The following is an 18,489-nucleotide window of genomic DNA, read 5'->3' on the forward strand; positions in this document are numbered from 1 at the left end:
GGCTCGCTGAGCTCCTTGCCACTGGGAATAGAAATTAAATAATCGGCACTAAATTGTATCAAGCCGAGGATTCTCCACCCAGCAGGAGGTTTGACAAACTGCCCCCTGAAGCACCCGTGATTTTGTAAGAGTTGGGGCATGCCTCTATGCTTCAGTGGCTCCTGGGGACGTTTATCTTGTTATTCTGTGTGTGCTACCTCGCATGGCCTGTGCGACAAACTCGGTCAGCCTTCCTCGGGCGACACTTGCTCCGAGTCCCCACAACACAGCAAGCCGACAAGCTGACATAACGCCACGCATTTGTTTGGCTGACAATGAACTTCCAGATCTCTCCCGGACACTTTGTCACCTCCTTCAATGAAGCCCTGACTTTGGCCCACAGAAGGGTCATTTCTTCCTCACTGCTACCTGCGGAGTCACACTAGCGAGATGACAAAAATTAAACGAGACTCTCAGTGACAGGCTGCTTCACCACACGGCGACGCCAAGTGCATGCCCGGGGGGCGTCACTGTGAGAGGACGGACGAGGCTGAAGGGACACTGGTGGCACCGAAGGAAAGAGATCCAACTCCACAAACAGAGAAAGTAACAACTGCTATGGGTCATCTGACGATGCTCCACGAATTTGCAGTGGTCTATGTATATAAACTCTTGAATTATTATATCAGTAATGAATAAATAGGTTTTTAAAAGAAAAAAGTCAGAGATATATATGTACTAGGATGATACTTAGGGTTACAGCCTAGATTCCCAGCTTTAAAAGTGATTAAAGCCGTTCTTAAATGTAGGAAGATAATATGAAGTAACTGAGGCACCCTCTATAGAGTTCAACTTGCTCTAAATAAAAGCAGTATCTTTTTTTATAGCTCTGAGTTTGGCCACCATTCCATAATAAAATAAGCAAATGGTGATATATATAACTCTCTGTTCACATTTAGAAATATTAAACACAGGGAATTCGTTATCGATACCATGTCCATTTAATACACGCACACAATGACAGTGTCCTTTCTTGTGTCTGTCTTTGTGCATTGCCTACATGTGACACCTGTGACAGTTTTAATCACCGGGGGCTTACTGAGACCTCCGGATGACAGCAAGCCACCTGTACGTGCACGTCTGTGGAGCTGACATGAATGATGGCGCACAGGGGAGGAGTTCCTTGTGTAATGCCAGCCCCGCTCGGGAGAGTGCCAGGTATACGGGAAGCGCCACGAACTTCTGTGGGAGCGTGGTGCTTTGCTTCGCCGCGTATTGATGTGTTGGGTGAGTGACTCAACCTGTGCTAGCCCTGCCTTTCTTATCTGTAAAATAAAAACAAAACCAATCATAATATTAGTATTTGCAGGACTACTTTACCAGGGGAGTCAAACTCATTTCCCCCGGGGACCACATCAGCCTCGCGGTTGCCTTCAGAGGGCCGGATGTAATTTTAGGACTGTATAAATGTAACTACTCCTTAACGAGGGGCAAGGAGCTCGGTGCTGCCGCCGGGTAGAAACAAGGTGCCAGGCTGGACAAAACAAGGTGGAGGGCCAGGTTTGGCCCGCGGGCCTTGTGTTTGCTGCCTGTGCTTTAAAGCATAAAGGATATAAGTTCTAGAATGTGTCCAGATGGCTCTTCTGCTTTCTACTGAATGCATTAAATGATAAATTTGGAATATATATCAAATATTTACCATGGTTTTTTAGAGGAGGTGATCAAACTAAAAGTCTTGCAATGCTACTTTTCAAAGTAGATTAATTGTAACACCAGTGTATTATTTTCCCGTATGGTGGAATCGTACAGTCTCCATATCTACTGGATCTGCCTAGCAAGTATCCAGGCATGTAATATAAATTATAGATGCATGTATTGGAGAAGATACAGATACAAGAAACATTGTACATAGGATAATGAGTCCTCAGGTCCCTCCAAAGGAGGCACCTTGGGACCTCACACAGTTCTCCCAGTGGCCATCAGCTGCCCTGTCACATTTTCCTGAATCTCATTGATGGTCTGAAATCTCTTCCCTTTCAAAGGTGATTTTAATTTGGCAAAAGCCAGAAGTGGCAGGGTGCCAAATATGAGCAGTAGGGGGCTGAGTTAGCTGGGTATTTGATGTTTCACCAAAAAATTCTGCGTGAGATGTGATGCATGAGTGGGCGCACTGCGGTGATGAAGCTGCCAATCACCAGCTGGCCATAGCTGTGGCCTTCTGAGTCATCCAGATTGTTTCTGTGGAGGAATGTTCAAGCTTAATGTGAAATTTGATGCAGATTCATTGTTCTACTTGCTCAGTCATGTTGAAGGTGATGGACACACAGTGCGCATGCTCACTCAACAGCGTCCACTGGCCCCACTGACCAGTGCAGTGAAGTTGTCATTGTTCACACATGCACACTCCAGCCCACTCTCCTTGGCTGCCAGGTGACATCGACACTGTGCAAGCTGTTCGCCTTATGTTAAAATTGGCTGGACTTTTTCCGGACAGGCCTCGTATCATCAGCATAGGCTAAGTCTTCCCAACATAACAAACATCACCTAGGCTTCCACAGCAAAGAGTTTTCTCGTGCTCATGTCACATATCCATCTCAGGGTGACAGGGTACTCTGCCCCATTGTCCTGTTCGGTGACACGAGGCGTCCCTGTCTCCACCACCTAGAACACCATCGGTGGCTCTGGCTGACGAAGCAAACCTAACAACGGGGCTCAGTTCGTAAAGGCTTCTTCTAGAAAACAACCAGCACTGTGTATCCCCACATTTCCTTCATCAGAACAAGCCAGATAGCCCTAGCTAACTCCAAGGGCATTTCAAGGTCACTTTTCTCCCATGCCCGTACAGATGAGAGGCAGCAATGTTTGCTGAAGCGCATGGACGATGACGTCATCTTACACATCCATTTCCTTTAGTCATCTGGAAATTTTGCTATACATTTTAAATAACTAATTTTAAAGATTTGACGACCCTATAAAAGTTTCACAGGATATACTTTGATTTCATTTTAATTTCTTTTAAATTAAATGCTATATTGTTAGGTTATATACACGCATCCAAAAGCCTAGGTTCAAATCCCATATATTGATGTCTTCCTTTATCAGTGGAGTAACTGACCAGGCACTTCGGGAGAAAGACATCAAAATGGACTGTGCACCCCTTTAAAGAGTACACACTCATTTGTTTTTGATTAGATTTACACATAGAGGGCTTTCTCTGAAAATGAGTAACTGCACCCACTTGTTAGTTTGCCACAGTCAGGGAAAGCCGTATAAAAATTAAATGTATACAGCACTAAAGTAGTTGACCACAGAGCACCGAAGACACTACACAGAGGAACTTAGCAAAGCCTATGTAACCATCACAAGACAATCGCAGCAGATGTGAATGCACAGCGTGCTGACGGCTGCTGCTACGGCTTCCTAGAGTTCAAGGGTGAAATGAAGAACCACTCTTATCGAAATGGTCCGAACGGCCCCACGATGTGCACACAGCCCAAGGAAGTCACCACACATGTCCTTATCAACCCGGCCTTACAGTGACAAGTAACATTTCTCTGAATACACAGTATTATTTACTCACCTCTCTTCACCATCGTTGATGTCGACATAAAAAATCTAATAGTGAAACACTTAATCAAGTCCCCCTTTATGTTATTTTTATGGTACCGAATCAATGTGTTGAATGAAGGATTTGTTTCCGACTAACCTGGATAGTTTACCAAATTATGAGTTCTAATAAATACACACTGGGATAGCACTGGAACATATACATGTGTGTGCATACACACACACACACGTATATGTAGAGAGAGAGACAGAGAGAGGCAGAGGGAACTTTGCATAATAAATGCATTCAAGCTCATGGAGAAAGCTGTCCACCTTCGCATTCCGGTGCATCTGTCTCACCTATCACCTCGTGGTTCATGCTCTCATTCAGATCTGAGTGACAGACAAAAAGACAAAACAAAACATCCCTCACGATCCCTAGGTCCAAACAAAACAAAACAATGTAACACAGGGAAGAAGTGCTTTTGGTTCTCAGAACTGTTCCTTAGAATATGTCCGCGGCGAGACCCATTTCCCCTGCCGTGACCTTCGGACGGCAGCGAGTGCGGCTGACGGAACCCAAGCCCGGGCTGCGCCTGGCCGCCGTGTACTTCACCTCCTCACTCATCAGTCCATCACCGTGCACTGTGGTGTGCAGTGGGTCCGCTAACCATAGCACGGTTTACTCGCTCTTTGCAATGATGGGAAGAAACATGCCATTTCCTGCCCTCAAGAAATGCCGCACCATTTTCAGACCCCGGGGACAAGGAGCCCTGATCCAGGGACAGGAACACACCAAGCAAACAGGAGCAGGTAGATGGCATTTGGCAGAAAGGTTTGGGGAGCTAAATCGGGATCCTTCCGCAGAACACCTGCTTGACACGCCACAGCCATGTTCTTTCAGGTGACGTTAGAAAATTAATTGACGTCCAGGACAAAATCTGGCGATGGCAAGGGTGGTATTCATAATATATTAAATGCGATCCAGCCAGGCACTGGTGAATCAGAGCAAGGAGCCGTGCAAACCAAATTGGTTCTGAAATATCAGTATGGAAGCTGTGCGCTGTCTCATGCTGGGGAGCTCCATAAATTACGGTCGAGCCAGTGAGCGAATCATCGCAGTAAATTAAAACATACATAGATACTGTGAGAATCCTCGCTGGAGACTTGATATTACGAAAAGATTATTTTCTTTCCCTTACGCCTATATTTTAATAATCTAGCCCTATAAAACAGCTACGTTATAAATATAAGCCCGTGACTGCCAAAAGCTTCACCCAGGAAAACGCAACATTACATGTGACAGTTAATTTCAAATGAGAATTGCATAGCTAGTTCCTCCAATCTAAATAAGGTAACTGAATGACAAATGAGATGGTGGAAGTTTTAAGAGATTACGTGACCTGCTAATGATTGTACGGCTTGTTACTGATAAAGTTTTGTTTATTTGATGTTCAACTACTTTGCCTGTACCATGGACTGACTGTGCCCAAGTTCACGTAACAACATGTGCATTGCCTTTTCCTGGCTATAGAGCTTCAGGTGGCACCAGTGAAACATTCATTCCCACCTAAGATCACACGGGCAGATGACAAAGAATACGGTATTTTCGGTCGCCTGTTTCCGAAAGACCAACAATGGTGGACACTTTGGTTATTCACCAACATTCTGGATCCTTTTCCCTTCCAGGCATATGGTGAAATGGCATTTCTCCAGTTAGAAATTAGACACGATCTTAAAAAGCAACTGTAGTACGTGCTTGGGAATTCCCATGAGAGCCGGTGACAATTTACTATTCTCCTCCCACTGTCTCCCTATCACAGAGTGTCTCCAGACGGGGACATTTCCTCAGCCGGAATCCAGGGTGAGAACGAGGCGGCCCCAAGACTCCGGCTCACCTGCGTGGACTTGAGGTGTGAGCAAGGCACGACCTCAGATGCGAGAGGTTGGGGTGTTTGCTACCGCAGTGTCACCAAGCTGGTCTTGACTCAGACAGAAACGAGAGACGGGGCCGTGCTGCTGAGCTACAACCTGTACAACAGCTACAACCCTGCGTTCGTGGGTTGTGGATGTACACAGGCCACTCTGCCAGAGGCTGGGATGACACCAGCCCACAGTAAGCAGCACTGGGGGTGAAGATCATGCACCCAGTAAGCGCACAGTGCCAGGGAAGAGGTCAGAACAGAGAATGCTAGCGCTCTCGTGAACGGCGGCTCCCAGCAAAGCACGACAGGGTGTATGTTCCCTCTGTCACAGGGACACGTTGTTCCAGATGGTGGCCGACTGGCACCCCATGTCCTGGACTGAGGAGACAGAGAGAAGACTCGGCCGCCAGCTCACAATGGACAGCGGTCAGAGGAGAAACTACACTGAAGTGTGTGTGTGTGTGTGTGTGTTAATACATTTTATTGATTACTCTATTACAGTTGTCCCATTTCCCCCCTTCATTCCCCTCCACCCTGCTCACCCTCTCCCACCCACATTCCCCCCCTTTAGTTCATGTCCATGTGTCATAAGTTCTTTAGCTTCCACATTTCCCATACTATTCTTGCCCTCCCCCTGTCTATTTTCTCCCTACCATCTATGCTACTTACTCTCTGTACCTTTTCCCCCTCTCTCCTCCTCCCACTCCCTGTTGCTAACCCTCCATGTGATCTCCATTTCTGTGGTTCTGTTCCTGTTCTAGATGTTTGCTTGTTTGTTTTTGCTTTTGTTTTAGGTGTGGTTGTTAATGATTGTAATTTTGCTGTCCTTTTACTGTTCATGTTTTTATCTTCTTTTTCTTAGATAAGTCCCTTTAACATTTCATATAATAAGGGCTTGGTGATGATGAACTCCTTTAACTTGACCTTATCTGAGAAGCACGTTATCTGCCCTTCCATTCTAAATGAAAGCTTTGCTGGATAGAACAATCTGGGATATAGGTCCTTGCCTTTCATGACTTGGAATACTTCTTTCCAGCCCCTTCTTGCCTGTAAGGTGTCTTTTGAGAAATCAGCTGACAGTCTGATGGGAACTCCTTTGTAGGTGATTGCCCCTTTATCTCTTGCTGCTTCTAGAATTCTCTTCTTCACTTTAATCTTGGGTAATGTAATTATGTGCCTTGGTGTGTTCCAACTTGGGTCCAACTTCTTTGGGACTCTCTGAGCTTCCTGGACTTCCTGGAAGTCTATTTCCTTTGCCAGATTGGGGAAGTTCTCTTCTTTTATTTGTTCAAATAACTTTTCCACTTGTTGCTCTTCTTCTTCTCCTTCTGGTACCCCTATAATTTGGATGTGGAAACGTTTCAAGATGTCCTGGAGGTTCCTAAGCCTCTCCTCATGTTTTTGAATTCTTGTTTCTTCATTCTTTTCTGGTTGGATGTTTCTTTCTTTCTTCTGGTCCACTCCATTGATTTGAGACCCAGTTTCCTTCCCATCACTATTGTTTCCCTGTGCATTTTCCTTTATTTAACTTAGTGTAGCCTTCATTTTTTCATCTAATTTGTGACCAAATTCATCCAATTCTGTGAGCATCCTGATAAGTAGTGCCTTGAAGTGTGCATCTGATAGGCTGGCTATCTCTTGGTCACTTAGTTTGCATTTGCTCTGAAGCTTTGATGTGTTCTTCCGTTCGGCCCCCATGCCTTTTTTTTTTTTTTTTTTTTTTTTTTGTCTTGACGTGCCTGTTACGTATGAGCTGCAGAGCCTTAGGTGTTCTCAGGGCAGGGCAATCCAGTCACTGGGTTGTGATGCTGTATGTGGGGGCAGGGTCTGAGAGAGAACAATGGCACTTGCTCCGCTCTCTGCCGATTTCAGTCCCTTTCGCAGCTTCCCCCCAAGCAAACTGGTCCCTTCTGGTGCTGATTCCCGTGTGGATGGGCTTGTGCATCCTGTGGGTCTTTCCAACGACCTCTCCTGTGAGGCTGGGAGTCTCTCCCTGCGCCTCAACCCCCACAGGTGTTTTCAATTGGTGTTTTGAGGCTTTATTTCCCTGCGCTGGGAACCTGGGACCCCCAGGTCAGTCAGCCGCCTGGCAAGCCTTGCTGGGTCTGCTGGTTGCCACCCCGCACCCAAGTCTGCCAGCTGCCACCTGCATACCCAGGGTCCCCCAGCCACCACTTTGCTGCAACCCTTCTCCGCCCAGCTGCCTGACTCTGCCCCTCCTACCGGTCTGGATGAACTTGTCTACTTGAACTCCTTGGTTGTTGGACTTCCATATAATTCAGTTTCCTGTGGGTTCTGGTTAGTTTCCTTTTGTTTCTAAATTGTTGTTGCCCTTATTTGGGCTGTGTGAGGAGGCACAGCGTGTCCACCTACACCTCCATCTGGGCCGGAAGTCTGAGCTGTGTGTTTGATGGTGCCGTGGTGCCGCCTCCTCTGGACTGCACGGCTGGTTCTCCACTCTCCGTGTCACTGTGCACTCTCACTCACACACCGCCTGCTGCCTCCGGTGTTTGAGGAGGACTTTCCTAAACGCAGATGCCTCCTCGGTTATGATAAGATGACAGATACATACTGGTCTTGCCTCAACTTCTATGAAAATATCTTTTAGATATGTTAATCATTCGCCTTTCAAAAATATTTCAAGTTAAGTATTTGAAAATAAAATAAAACTCCATCCTCCCAATTTGCATTGTCCGTCTAGCCGAATGGGTACGGATTTCAGGCGTATACGTGAATGAATATATACAAACTACTGTCTGTTGTACCTGAAAGTCAAGGAGACACTGAAAGGGTGTGGGGCAGGTAAGGTACCGCTGCTCCCCTGCCCCCTGGGAAGATGCAGTCCAGTCCGCTGGCCGCGTTTCCTTGCCACCAAAGCGCCGAGTCTCCCCCAACAGGAGCCCGTGGGCGGTGAGAGACTGGCTCTCCAGGCAACGTCTGCCTCACCGCTTCTCCTACTTTGTGTGTCTCTGTGAGGCCCCCAGAAGCTTTTTATTTCTCAAAAAAAAAAGCTCTGCTCAAAACTTTCAAATGTGCTTTTCCATGCATGTCACTAGTTTTGAGAGGAGTCCAGTAAAAATAGACTATCCTACATGTTGTTCAGTTCCAAGTGCGGGTAAGCAAATGTGGTTTCCACTCAGAATGTACTAATAAGAAGTTTGAGTTCAGTCTTTGACTTTCTGTGCAATGAAATTTTAAAAAAGACCCTGAATATTATCTGGAATGATATAAATACAGTGAAATGCACATACAATAGAGTAGAAACTCAGGATTTTCAGAAACTGGGCATGCCAGCCAGCCTCTAGATCAATGGACCATGAGATTTTAGCTCCAAAGCACTTTCCCCAGACCCTGAACCCTCCTACCAGCCCTTTTGTAAGCAAAGCTACCACAGTCCTCACTTGGAACAGCATCCATGAACTCTGCCTGTGTTTATTCCTAATATAAATGGGAACATATCCATAGTGTATATACTTTTGAGTCCAGCTTCTGTTGTTCGAGGTGGTAGTTGAGAGATTCCTGTCATTCCGGGTTGGGCATTTCCTTAGCTTTATAGAATTCTGTTGTGACCTCTTTCTCTTCCTTTTTTTTTTCTTCCTTTCTCTTCCTTGGCCTTGGGCATTTTGGTGGTTGTAACAGCCAGAGTATTAAAAATCATGTTACTATAGATATTCTTGTACCTTTTTGTATTTTTGTTGTTACAAGCATGTACATATTTCATTTGCATTTTCATCTAGGAATAAAACTGCTGGGCCATAGGATATACTATTTTTTGCCTCTGGTGGATATTAGCAAACATTTATTCCAAGAAGGAATTAATCCACACCCACCATTATTATGTGAGAACTGTTGTCATTCCAAGTTCTCCCTCCACTAGTGTTTCAATGTGCTCCTGGCACGTGGCCATGGAAATTACTTTGTATATTGATCTTTTTTAAGGGAAACTTGCTAAATTCACTTACTCGAGAGCTTATTTTTTAAATTTCCAATGTATATACAAAGATATCTTCTCTGAAGATGCTACTTTTACTATTTCTTTCCAATGTTTGCAACTTTTATTTCTTTTTCTCTTGCCTAACTACACTGATGAGAACCTTGAGTATGTTTTTCAACAGAAGTTGTGGGAATGAGCCCTGGCTGGCATAGCTCAGTGGATTGAGCACAGGCTGTGAACTAAAGTGTCGCAGGTTCGATTCCCAGTCAGGGTACATGCCTGGGTGCAGGCCATGACCTCCAGCAACCGCACATTGATGTTTCTCTCTCTCTCTCTTTCTCCCTCCCTTCCCTCTCTAAAAATAAATAAATAAAATATTTAAAAAAAGAAGTTGTGAGAATGGACATTATTATTCTTGCTCTCAGAAGGAAAGCTTCCAAGTTTTCACAATTATACACAGCTTTTGTAGAAATCCTTCATTAAAAGGTAGAAGGTTGCATGTATCCCAAGTTTGCTCAAAGACATGTATTTAAAAATCATAAATGGATTTTTAAAAATTTACTGAGATGGTCAAAGGATTCTACTATATTTTCCATTTCTGATGTAATCTAATAGATATTTTTAAGCTTAAATACTCTTGAGTAAATTTTACCTTTTCATAATGTATTATTTTTATACATTGCTCTCTCTATATTAATAATTTTTTGTTAAATTTTTACATTGCTAATCATATATGATAGATTGTTTTTAATTTCCTTATTCTATCGCTGAAAGAAGTTTTTTTTAAGGAATCATTTTAATAATAGATACATTTTTCCTAAACACAATAACTTAGATCTTTCAATCTGTTTTTCTGTCAAGTTTGGTAAATTTACTTTGCTCACCCTTGGTAATTATTAGGTTTATTAATCTTTTCAGAGAACCAGGATTGGACTCTGTGGAATTTTTTCTACATGCTCAATGCTTTCAATTACATTAATTTCTGCTGTTACCTTTGTTCCCCTTCTCTAATTAAGTTCTTTCTTTTTAAAAGGTTTGAAGTAAAAGCTTAAATAATTGATATCCAGGTTGGTTTTTTTTAAACAAACATATCTTTACATAATAAATTTCCTCCCAAAGCTATCCATTACCCGCATTACACTGTTCTGATTTGTCCTCTTTCTATTTTTGCTCAGTTCAACATATTTTCTCTTCTTATAACTACTTCAACTTAAACTTTTGATTTAACTTCTCTTTTTACTTCTCCTTTATGGTTTATTTAGAAGCTTGGCACTTACATTTTAGGCAGATGAAGTTTGCCCATTTGTCTCCTAGTTTAACTCCATTTGATTTCAATTCAATTCCACTGTGGTCTGAAATGTGTTCTAAATGACTTCAATCTTTTCAGATTTGTTCAGGCTTGCTTTAAGATCCAGCATATGGTGAAGCATGGTAAATATTCCATGAATGCTAGAAAAATATAAGTTGTCAATTTCTTCTTGTTGTTTAGCGCTCTATTTTATTTTAGTTGGGTTGGTTAATTTCCTTTTCAGATTCAAAGATCTTCAAGGATATACACTTTCTTCTTTCATTTGTTTAAAGAAGAGTATTAAAATCTCACTCCATGGCTCTGTGTGTGTCTTGTGGTCCTTGTACTCCTGGCACACTTTCCTTCATGGTTTGGGGGGCTCTGCTATGTGGTGTTAACCCAAAGGTCCTGGGCATTCCCCTCAGCTTGATTAGCTTCTAAACAGATTTCTTTCTGGCTGCTGGCGCCTGCCTCTCTTTTCTTCAGAAAACCTGCAGGAGTCCATTCTTTCTCTCTTCCATTAAGGTGCAAATCTTCCACAAAACAGAAGGGCTTTCTCAAAGGCCTGGGAGCCATCCCGTCTGGATTGGAGAGGAGGGGACATGCATCCCCTAACCTCTCTGGGAGAGAAGGAGTCTCGCTTCAGGAAGGGTTCCTTGGCAAACACCGGTGGCCTCGTCACATCGTGCTGGCCACCCTCCCATTGATGTCCTCTTGCCCTTGCCCACGAGTTAACTGGGGTGTTTTAAAGATCCCCCTGCCTTTGGCTTCATGGGAGTTCAGCTCAATCTCTCTCCACTATTTAAGTCTTTCCTTAATTACAACAGTCTTAATAAAATCTTGTCAATGTAACAGGAGTGACTCATAGAAATTAATCATTGTGATACTTATTATGATATATATTCCCACTGCATTTACTACTTTATTATTATGGGATATTCTATTTTCAAATAATGTATCTCGCTTTAAAATTTCATGTAGTAATTTTTGGCCAGTATTTGCATTGCATATTCTTTTCCATCCTTTAACCTCAATTTATCTACATCCTCAGCATGTTTCTACCAAAAATCAAATAGTCCTCTAATAATATTATTGTTATTATCATTATTATTTCACCTAGTGCTGCAGTATTAGTCTTTTATTTAGAACATTTACTATAAGAAAAATATAATATTTAATAAAATGATCATTCTAGTAAATTTATATGTGATCCAATACAATTTATTAAGAATGCAATCCAGACCTTTCCCATTATGGTGAATTTATCTGTTTGAACCAGACGGGTCTCCCTGCCCTTTGCTTTACTGTCTTGTTGTGGAGTTGTCCGGTTTCACGGAGTCCAAATCCCTGGTGAACTTTTCAATCTCTTCATCTACTTCATATCCTTCCTTCATTTCTTTGTACATTTAAAACATGATCATCTGAACATTTTCTCTACTGAGTTCAATATCTGGGTCAGCTTCATCTAGTGATGGATTTGTTTTGTCTTTGCTATTGGCCATAGATCTTGCCTGCTCTCATGTGGTGTAAACTAGGATTTCTTGTGTTCATGGTACATAGCAATGCACAAAGCACTAAGTATGTTTTTAGTGAGACACTGAATATCCATTAACAAACCAATGCACATGCCCATGTGAAAGGATAATAAAAAAATCAAATGAAATGAAATCCCTTCCAAGAATGTAATAGTTCCTCCAAAGCGGTAAAATGACCTTTTCAATGTAGTCATTCATTTGGCGAAGATGAAGTGTTATGTGGAAATCTGTGTCTTACCTGACTCCTCAAAGTCGCTGTTGTAGGCCTTCCACGTCTCAGTTATTCGAAGCAGGTTCTCTTCCATGGCCTGGATGTCCATGGAGGGGCAGTTGCACTCTGGGAATCTGGGGCCGCACTGACACCAACAATCATTGTCCTTGCACACGAATTCCCCTTCGGAATTGCAGGCGATGTAGCTCAAAGCTGCCTGCACAAAACGCTCCTGCAGGTAGTCTGGGAGGAGAACTTGTAGCCCTTAAAGAACAAACACGCAAACAAGTTTGCTTTGATAACGAAAAAGAGTATAATATATAGTTATTATATATAGTTATATTCAAAAAAGTTCAAAAACTCAGTACACGTTATGAATTGATGCATATTGAAAACTATCACTAGAAAATTACCCAAGTCCACAAATTTACAAATATTTATCATTCTTTTCAATATATGCTGACTCCATGCACTGCTCAGGAATCCCAGAGCTCTACTGTTGTGGCTCAGTTGTTTGGAGCGTTGTCCAGTAAACCAAAAGGTCGTAGGTTCAATTTCCAGTCCGGGCACATACCTAGGCTGAGGGTTTGGTCCCCAGCTAGGATGCATGCAAGAGGCAACCGATCAATGTTTCTCTCTCTCTTTCCCTCCCTTCTTCTCTCTCTAAAATTCAATAAACATGTCCTTGAGTGAGAACTCAAGAAAAAAGAATCCCAGAAACTATAAACGTGTTTAATCCCTCAGACTATCTGATTTTTTAAAATTTATTTGATTGGCTCTCTGACTTCCTTGATCAGCATATTTGGTTGTTTTTCCATCACGCAGATAGAGCCAGTCTACTTTTGAAAAGACAGGCGAACATTGATTTTGTGCCACCTGATTTCAAACAGTTTTCAATATTTTCCCTTTTTTTCAGACTATCATCCCACATCCACATAAATATCATGGTGCAACGGGCTGGTGCATTGATGAATGAGTTACAGAAGGCTGCTGCTAATGCTTATCTCGTGGCATCGGCAACACGTGATTTATCTCGCTGTTGTTCAGGAGGGATCACGGGGACTGACTACAGAAAGCAGATGAGCTAATTTAGCCATTTCCAGTTCATTTCCTTGTCAGGTGTTAAGATAGCCCCAGTGGTGCCGTTCATTACTTTCCTAATGCAAGTTTAGGAAAGTTGCTCTCTCTTCAGAAAAAAACATCAAAAATGAAAATAAGACCAAGGGGTTAATATTTAGGGATCGCTCCTGGTTTTAGATGTATTACGATATTTCAGGGAAAAATGGAGTTTCAATTTTAGCATTCCTTGCTACACAGAAAAATTGCAGAAAAAGTCTAAACATTCAAAGTAATCAGTAGATAAAAATAAACATAATATTAAGGAAAAATTTGACCAATACATAATTGCTATTTAGTACCAAACTGGATTTTTACAACTTTTATGGTTTTTTTTCTAACACAACAACAAAAATCAATACTTGACTCTTAACAATTATCTGTGAGGTTCACTTAGTAAAAACAAAGAATTAGCATTTAGGGAAAAAATTACTTTGCGCATATCTTGATAATTATACCTGTTTCATTCTTTCAGATTAATTCTCCCATGCTTTGGTTAGGAAAAGTATTCTTAGGACTTATTGGCCACATTATTACTTACTTTTATTTCACCTAACAATATAACATTAATTGAATGCCTCCATTTGGAAGAGAATCGCTAAGCAAAGTGCAAATACGAAGATGACTGAGACATATCCTTGTTCTAAAGGTACTTGTAATATATTTAGAAAAAATGAAAGACGTATATAATAATATTATACAATAGTACTTAAATAACTAGTAGAGTTGGAATACATACAATTAACTAGGTATGATATATTGGCTAAGCATTATACTATGTTCATAAGATTAATAAGACTTTTCATAAAAAAAGACAGACTGGGACATAATTTGACACATGCTTGTCTGGCAAGATAAAGAGTGAAAAAGACCAGAGGACCAGTGCTCACGATGCTTATGTGCTCATGCTGTTAATGACTTTATGTACTTTTTGCTAGAAATATAGATCAATATAAATTGGTTTAATACAAATCATTTCCTACTTTTCATTTTTATATATGTCAGCTCTGAGATAATTTCTTCCAATGATATAGTAATAGATAAAACAGTGAGCTAAAATTTTATAACTCCATATCATTCCTTTTTTACTAAAAGTAAAAAAATATTGCACAGTGATGCATCATTAAAATTTATAGTAAATATTCTATACGGCAATAGCCTTGTACTGTGTCAATTTTATTGAAATGAAACATTAGAAACCAACTGATCTGTGAGAGTATTTGTTAGTCAGTTACATGGCTCATTCACTTTCTCAATTTCTGGGAATTTTACCAAAAGTTACTATTAAAATTTAATAAATGACTTTTAATTACTTCTACTGCCCTGTGACTCAAAGGTACCTTCTGTGATTTGTGAAATTCATTTGTAGGGGCTGAAAAAATTGGAATATCATTAATCTTAATATATATATTTGCTGATACTTTCTTATGAATTAATTGCTCTTTGTCATATATTAAATCAATGTTATATCAATAATTTGGAGGGGTAGCTAGAGCTCTTGCAGGTTCTGAAAGATGTCTGCTCTGTCACCTGATTGTGCAAAGCCAGATTTCAAGGTCAAAGCAGCAAGGAACTCCAGCTTACTCACTGCCAGAAACCCTCCCATTCCTTTTATTCCCAGTCCAAAGTGATGTGATGTGCAGCAGCCGGACATCTCACTTCTGAATGCCAATTCTCACGGAGATGATGAAGTCATGAAGTTTTGTTCTAAAACTGTTGCCTAATGCTGTTACCGTCAATAATTCATATTGCTGCTTTCTTTGCTCTGATAAAAATGCTACTTCAGGAGCCATTCATTTTCCTCTACAGGAGAATGAATAAGGCTTGAAAGAATAAGGCCGATACTAAAATACCGTCTCGATTCCAGACTCCTCTCAATAACACATTTGAATTCAGAAGCTCTCTGAAGGACCAAACACTGATTCCACTACTTTACCTCATGTTTCATTTCAAAACACAGCACAACATACACAAAGAAATGTATCTACACCTATATATCATCAATGTGCACCTGTATCCATCCATCAGTCCCTCCATCCATCCGTCCATTCAGCCAACTAAGTAAATTACCAACGAACTATAAAAAAATGCAAAGATCTGTGATGTACCTTAACTAAAAAAATTCTTTGGAAACACCTGGTTTTCCAAATGCTACAAACAATAACCCATACTTTTGTATATGCTAGAAAGGAATGTATTTATGGTAACACTGCTCCTGAATGAGTGAATGCTTTGCCTTCTGCTTAGAGTAAGGAAGCGAAGGTATACTATTAATGATGGGGTTGAAAAGGTGAGGTGAGTCAGCATGATAATTGGACTATAAGTGCACAGGCAAATGAAATCTGAGAGAGTGTACGTGACAAGTCCAGAGTGTCAACACTGACTTTCAAAGGTTGTCTTTGGAAAGGTCTTTGTGCCAACAAGGGGCACAAGCAAAGCTGCAACAGACAATTAAACATATAAACCTGGCAAATGAAAAGGTGAAAGGTAGAGATGCAGAAATTACATAAATTGAAAAGAATAGAAATATAGTTAAATAAAGGGAAGTGTTGCTTCCTGTATTCTTGGTGTTAATTGTTTTTTCAAGACATACAGGTGACTGAGGTTGTGTGTGTATAATATTCTGAAAACTGAACACAGTGATTTCTAAACAGTAAGAATCCATTAATTGTGCTAATAGATTTTAAAAATAAATCGATTGAAATAAATATAAATTTGATATAAGTTTTTTAAAAGATTTTATTTATTTAGTTTTAGAGAGGGAAGGGAGGGAGAAAGAGAGAAAGAGAGAGAAACATCAATGTGTGGTTGCTGGGGGTCATGGCCTGCAACCCAGGGCATGTACCCTGACTGGGAATCGAACCTGCGACACTTTGGTTCTCAGCCCTCGCTCAATCCACTGAGCTGCGCCAGCCAGGGCTGATATAAATTTTTGTGTCCTGTTGGATGAAAGTTCATATTCTGATGGAGAGTTAATACATACTTGTAAAAAGGAGTAAACAGTAGAGAATTACAAGTAATATTGTGTACTACATTTCTATATAGAGAAACATATTTCAATAACTTTAAATCTAACATTGATAATTATAAATTGGATAGCATTTAAAGTTTAAAATTTTAAAGTACTTTCCTTGCAAATTTTATACAATTCAAAAGGAATGGCATTCATTTATTCCTTACACTACATTTAAATGAATCAAAGCTGTTAACATTTTTGAAGATTGAACACTGAGAAAGAATGGTACAATTTCCAAAACTTGTATGCATCTCTATCTAAAACAGAATATGGTAAACAGAGATATAACATATGCAGTTAGAAAAGGTATACTAGGAAGAACAATCCAGAATTACTCCTTTGATCTGTCAACATGATTTTAGCAATGTACTCTCACAAAGATGTTTCTGAACTTCTTCAAACTAGTACATATTTATTCATGACCTTTCCCTGCCTATTTGAATGAGTATGATGCATCACATAAGCATTTTGAAAAGAGTATATATTTGTCAAAAGTTATTATTTTTAAAATCCCCTATTAAATTATCCCAAAAATGTAGTAATAGAAAAAGATGGTAATTACTAGCCTTATCAAATAATCTATATTTATAGTGGAAACAATATACATATCCAAATTTTGTTAGTATGTTCTCAAGTACAGTTCTGTCAGAAGACAAATACAGCCTTAACCACCATCTATGTTTATATTTCAAATGTCAACAGTTCATGTTCCATGACGCATGAATACAATTAGGAGTTTTCCCAGAATCTGTACGGAAAAACTCAAAGCTCAGGCAGACCTCTGAAAAAACTGCTCCTTACTGAGACAGTGATTACTGTGGGGAAGTCCAACACCATCATGCTACATTTTCCACTGCTATGGATGACGTGATTTAAGAAGTAAATTGAATTTTGACATTTTCTTCACCTGGCCTAGAATGTTTCTATCAGTTAAAACCTTAGGAAATTGCCCTTTTATGAGAATTTCAACAGCCTACTGGTGCACACGTGACTGATAATAGAAAGAAGAAGAACGCGATCACAACTAGATAGAGAATGAACGAGACTCTTCCTACGTACCTTGCAACTGAATCTTATTCTCCGGACTCTGAACCAGAACAGAGCTGACAGAATCTAGGTTGTCATAGTTACTGCAGCCGAGCGGACCCGTCCGTGTTTCTGTTACCTGACAGAAAGGGAAAACATCAACTCGATTATTTAAGTCAGACTTTACCATGTTTCTTGGGGCTCCAGGTAGCTGTCACACCACCAAAGAAGGCTCTAGGACCTCCTACACAGCAACAGGGCACACACCTGCACACAGAGGAGGCAACTCTCTTTGTCCTTAATTCCATTTTTCTCTCCTTGGGCCAGAAATACATCTTCTGGCAAATAATGCAAGCCCTCTTTTATCCAAAGCATCACCCATCTAAGGTCACTGAGGTCATCATGAGGTATGACAAGGGCAGGCAGGGAGCAAGTTTTGACTCTATGTATAAGAATTGGAGCCCTGGCTGGCGTAGCTCAGTGGATTGAGCACAGGCTGCGAACCGAAGTGTCACAGGTTCGATTCCCAGTCAGGGTACATGCCTGGGTTGCAGGCCATGACCTCCAGCAACTGCACTTGATGTTTCTCTCTCTCTCTCTCTTTCTGCCTCCCTTCCCTCTCTAAAAATAAATAAATGAAATCTTTAAAAAAAAAGAATTGTTTTTTGTTGGTTCATCTTTCCCTCAATCAGAACCATCTACCATGCTACTGTCTAAAACCTGATGGCATTACTTTATTTTTCGACTTCAAAATCAGCTGGACATTCATAGTTCTAATTCTTCACTTCTACAACATACTCCTCGCGCACCCCACCACTCCCCACTGTGACTAATTGACTTACCTATCCTAAGATCAAGCTCCTGTACAAACACCCACACAGCGTAGCCCTTCGTGATTTCCACTGGTATCATT

At 41.0% G+C, this 18,489-nt stretch overlaps 1 protein-coding gene across 1 annotated transcript in view; it reads right to left on the reverse strand.

Moving 5' to 3' along the window:
• The window catches only part of BRINP3 (BMP/retinoic acid inducible neural specific 3), a 205,627-nt gene that overhangs the window by 56,268 nt on the left and 130,870 nt on the right, over positions 1-18,489 (reverse strand). The window contains exons 5-6 of the mRNA XM_028531286.2: positions 17,610-17,715; positions 12,446-12,682 (exon numbers count right to left, since the gene is read on the reverse strand). Coding sequence (XP_028387087.1) covers positions 12,446-12,682; positions 17,610-17,715 — 343 coding nt within the window. The remainder of the gene's footprint in view (positions 1-12,445; positions 12,683-17,609; positions 17,716-18,489) is intronic.

Source organism: Phyllostomus discolor, chromosome 15 (genome assembly GCF_004126475.2).
Source record: "Phyllostomus discolor isolate MPI-MPIP mPhyDis1 chromosome 15, mPhyDis1.pri.v3, whole genome shotgun sequence".
NCBI lineage: Eukaryota > Metazoa > Chordata > Mammalia > Chiroptera > Phyllostomidae > Phyllostomus > Phyllostomus discolor.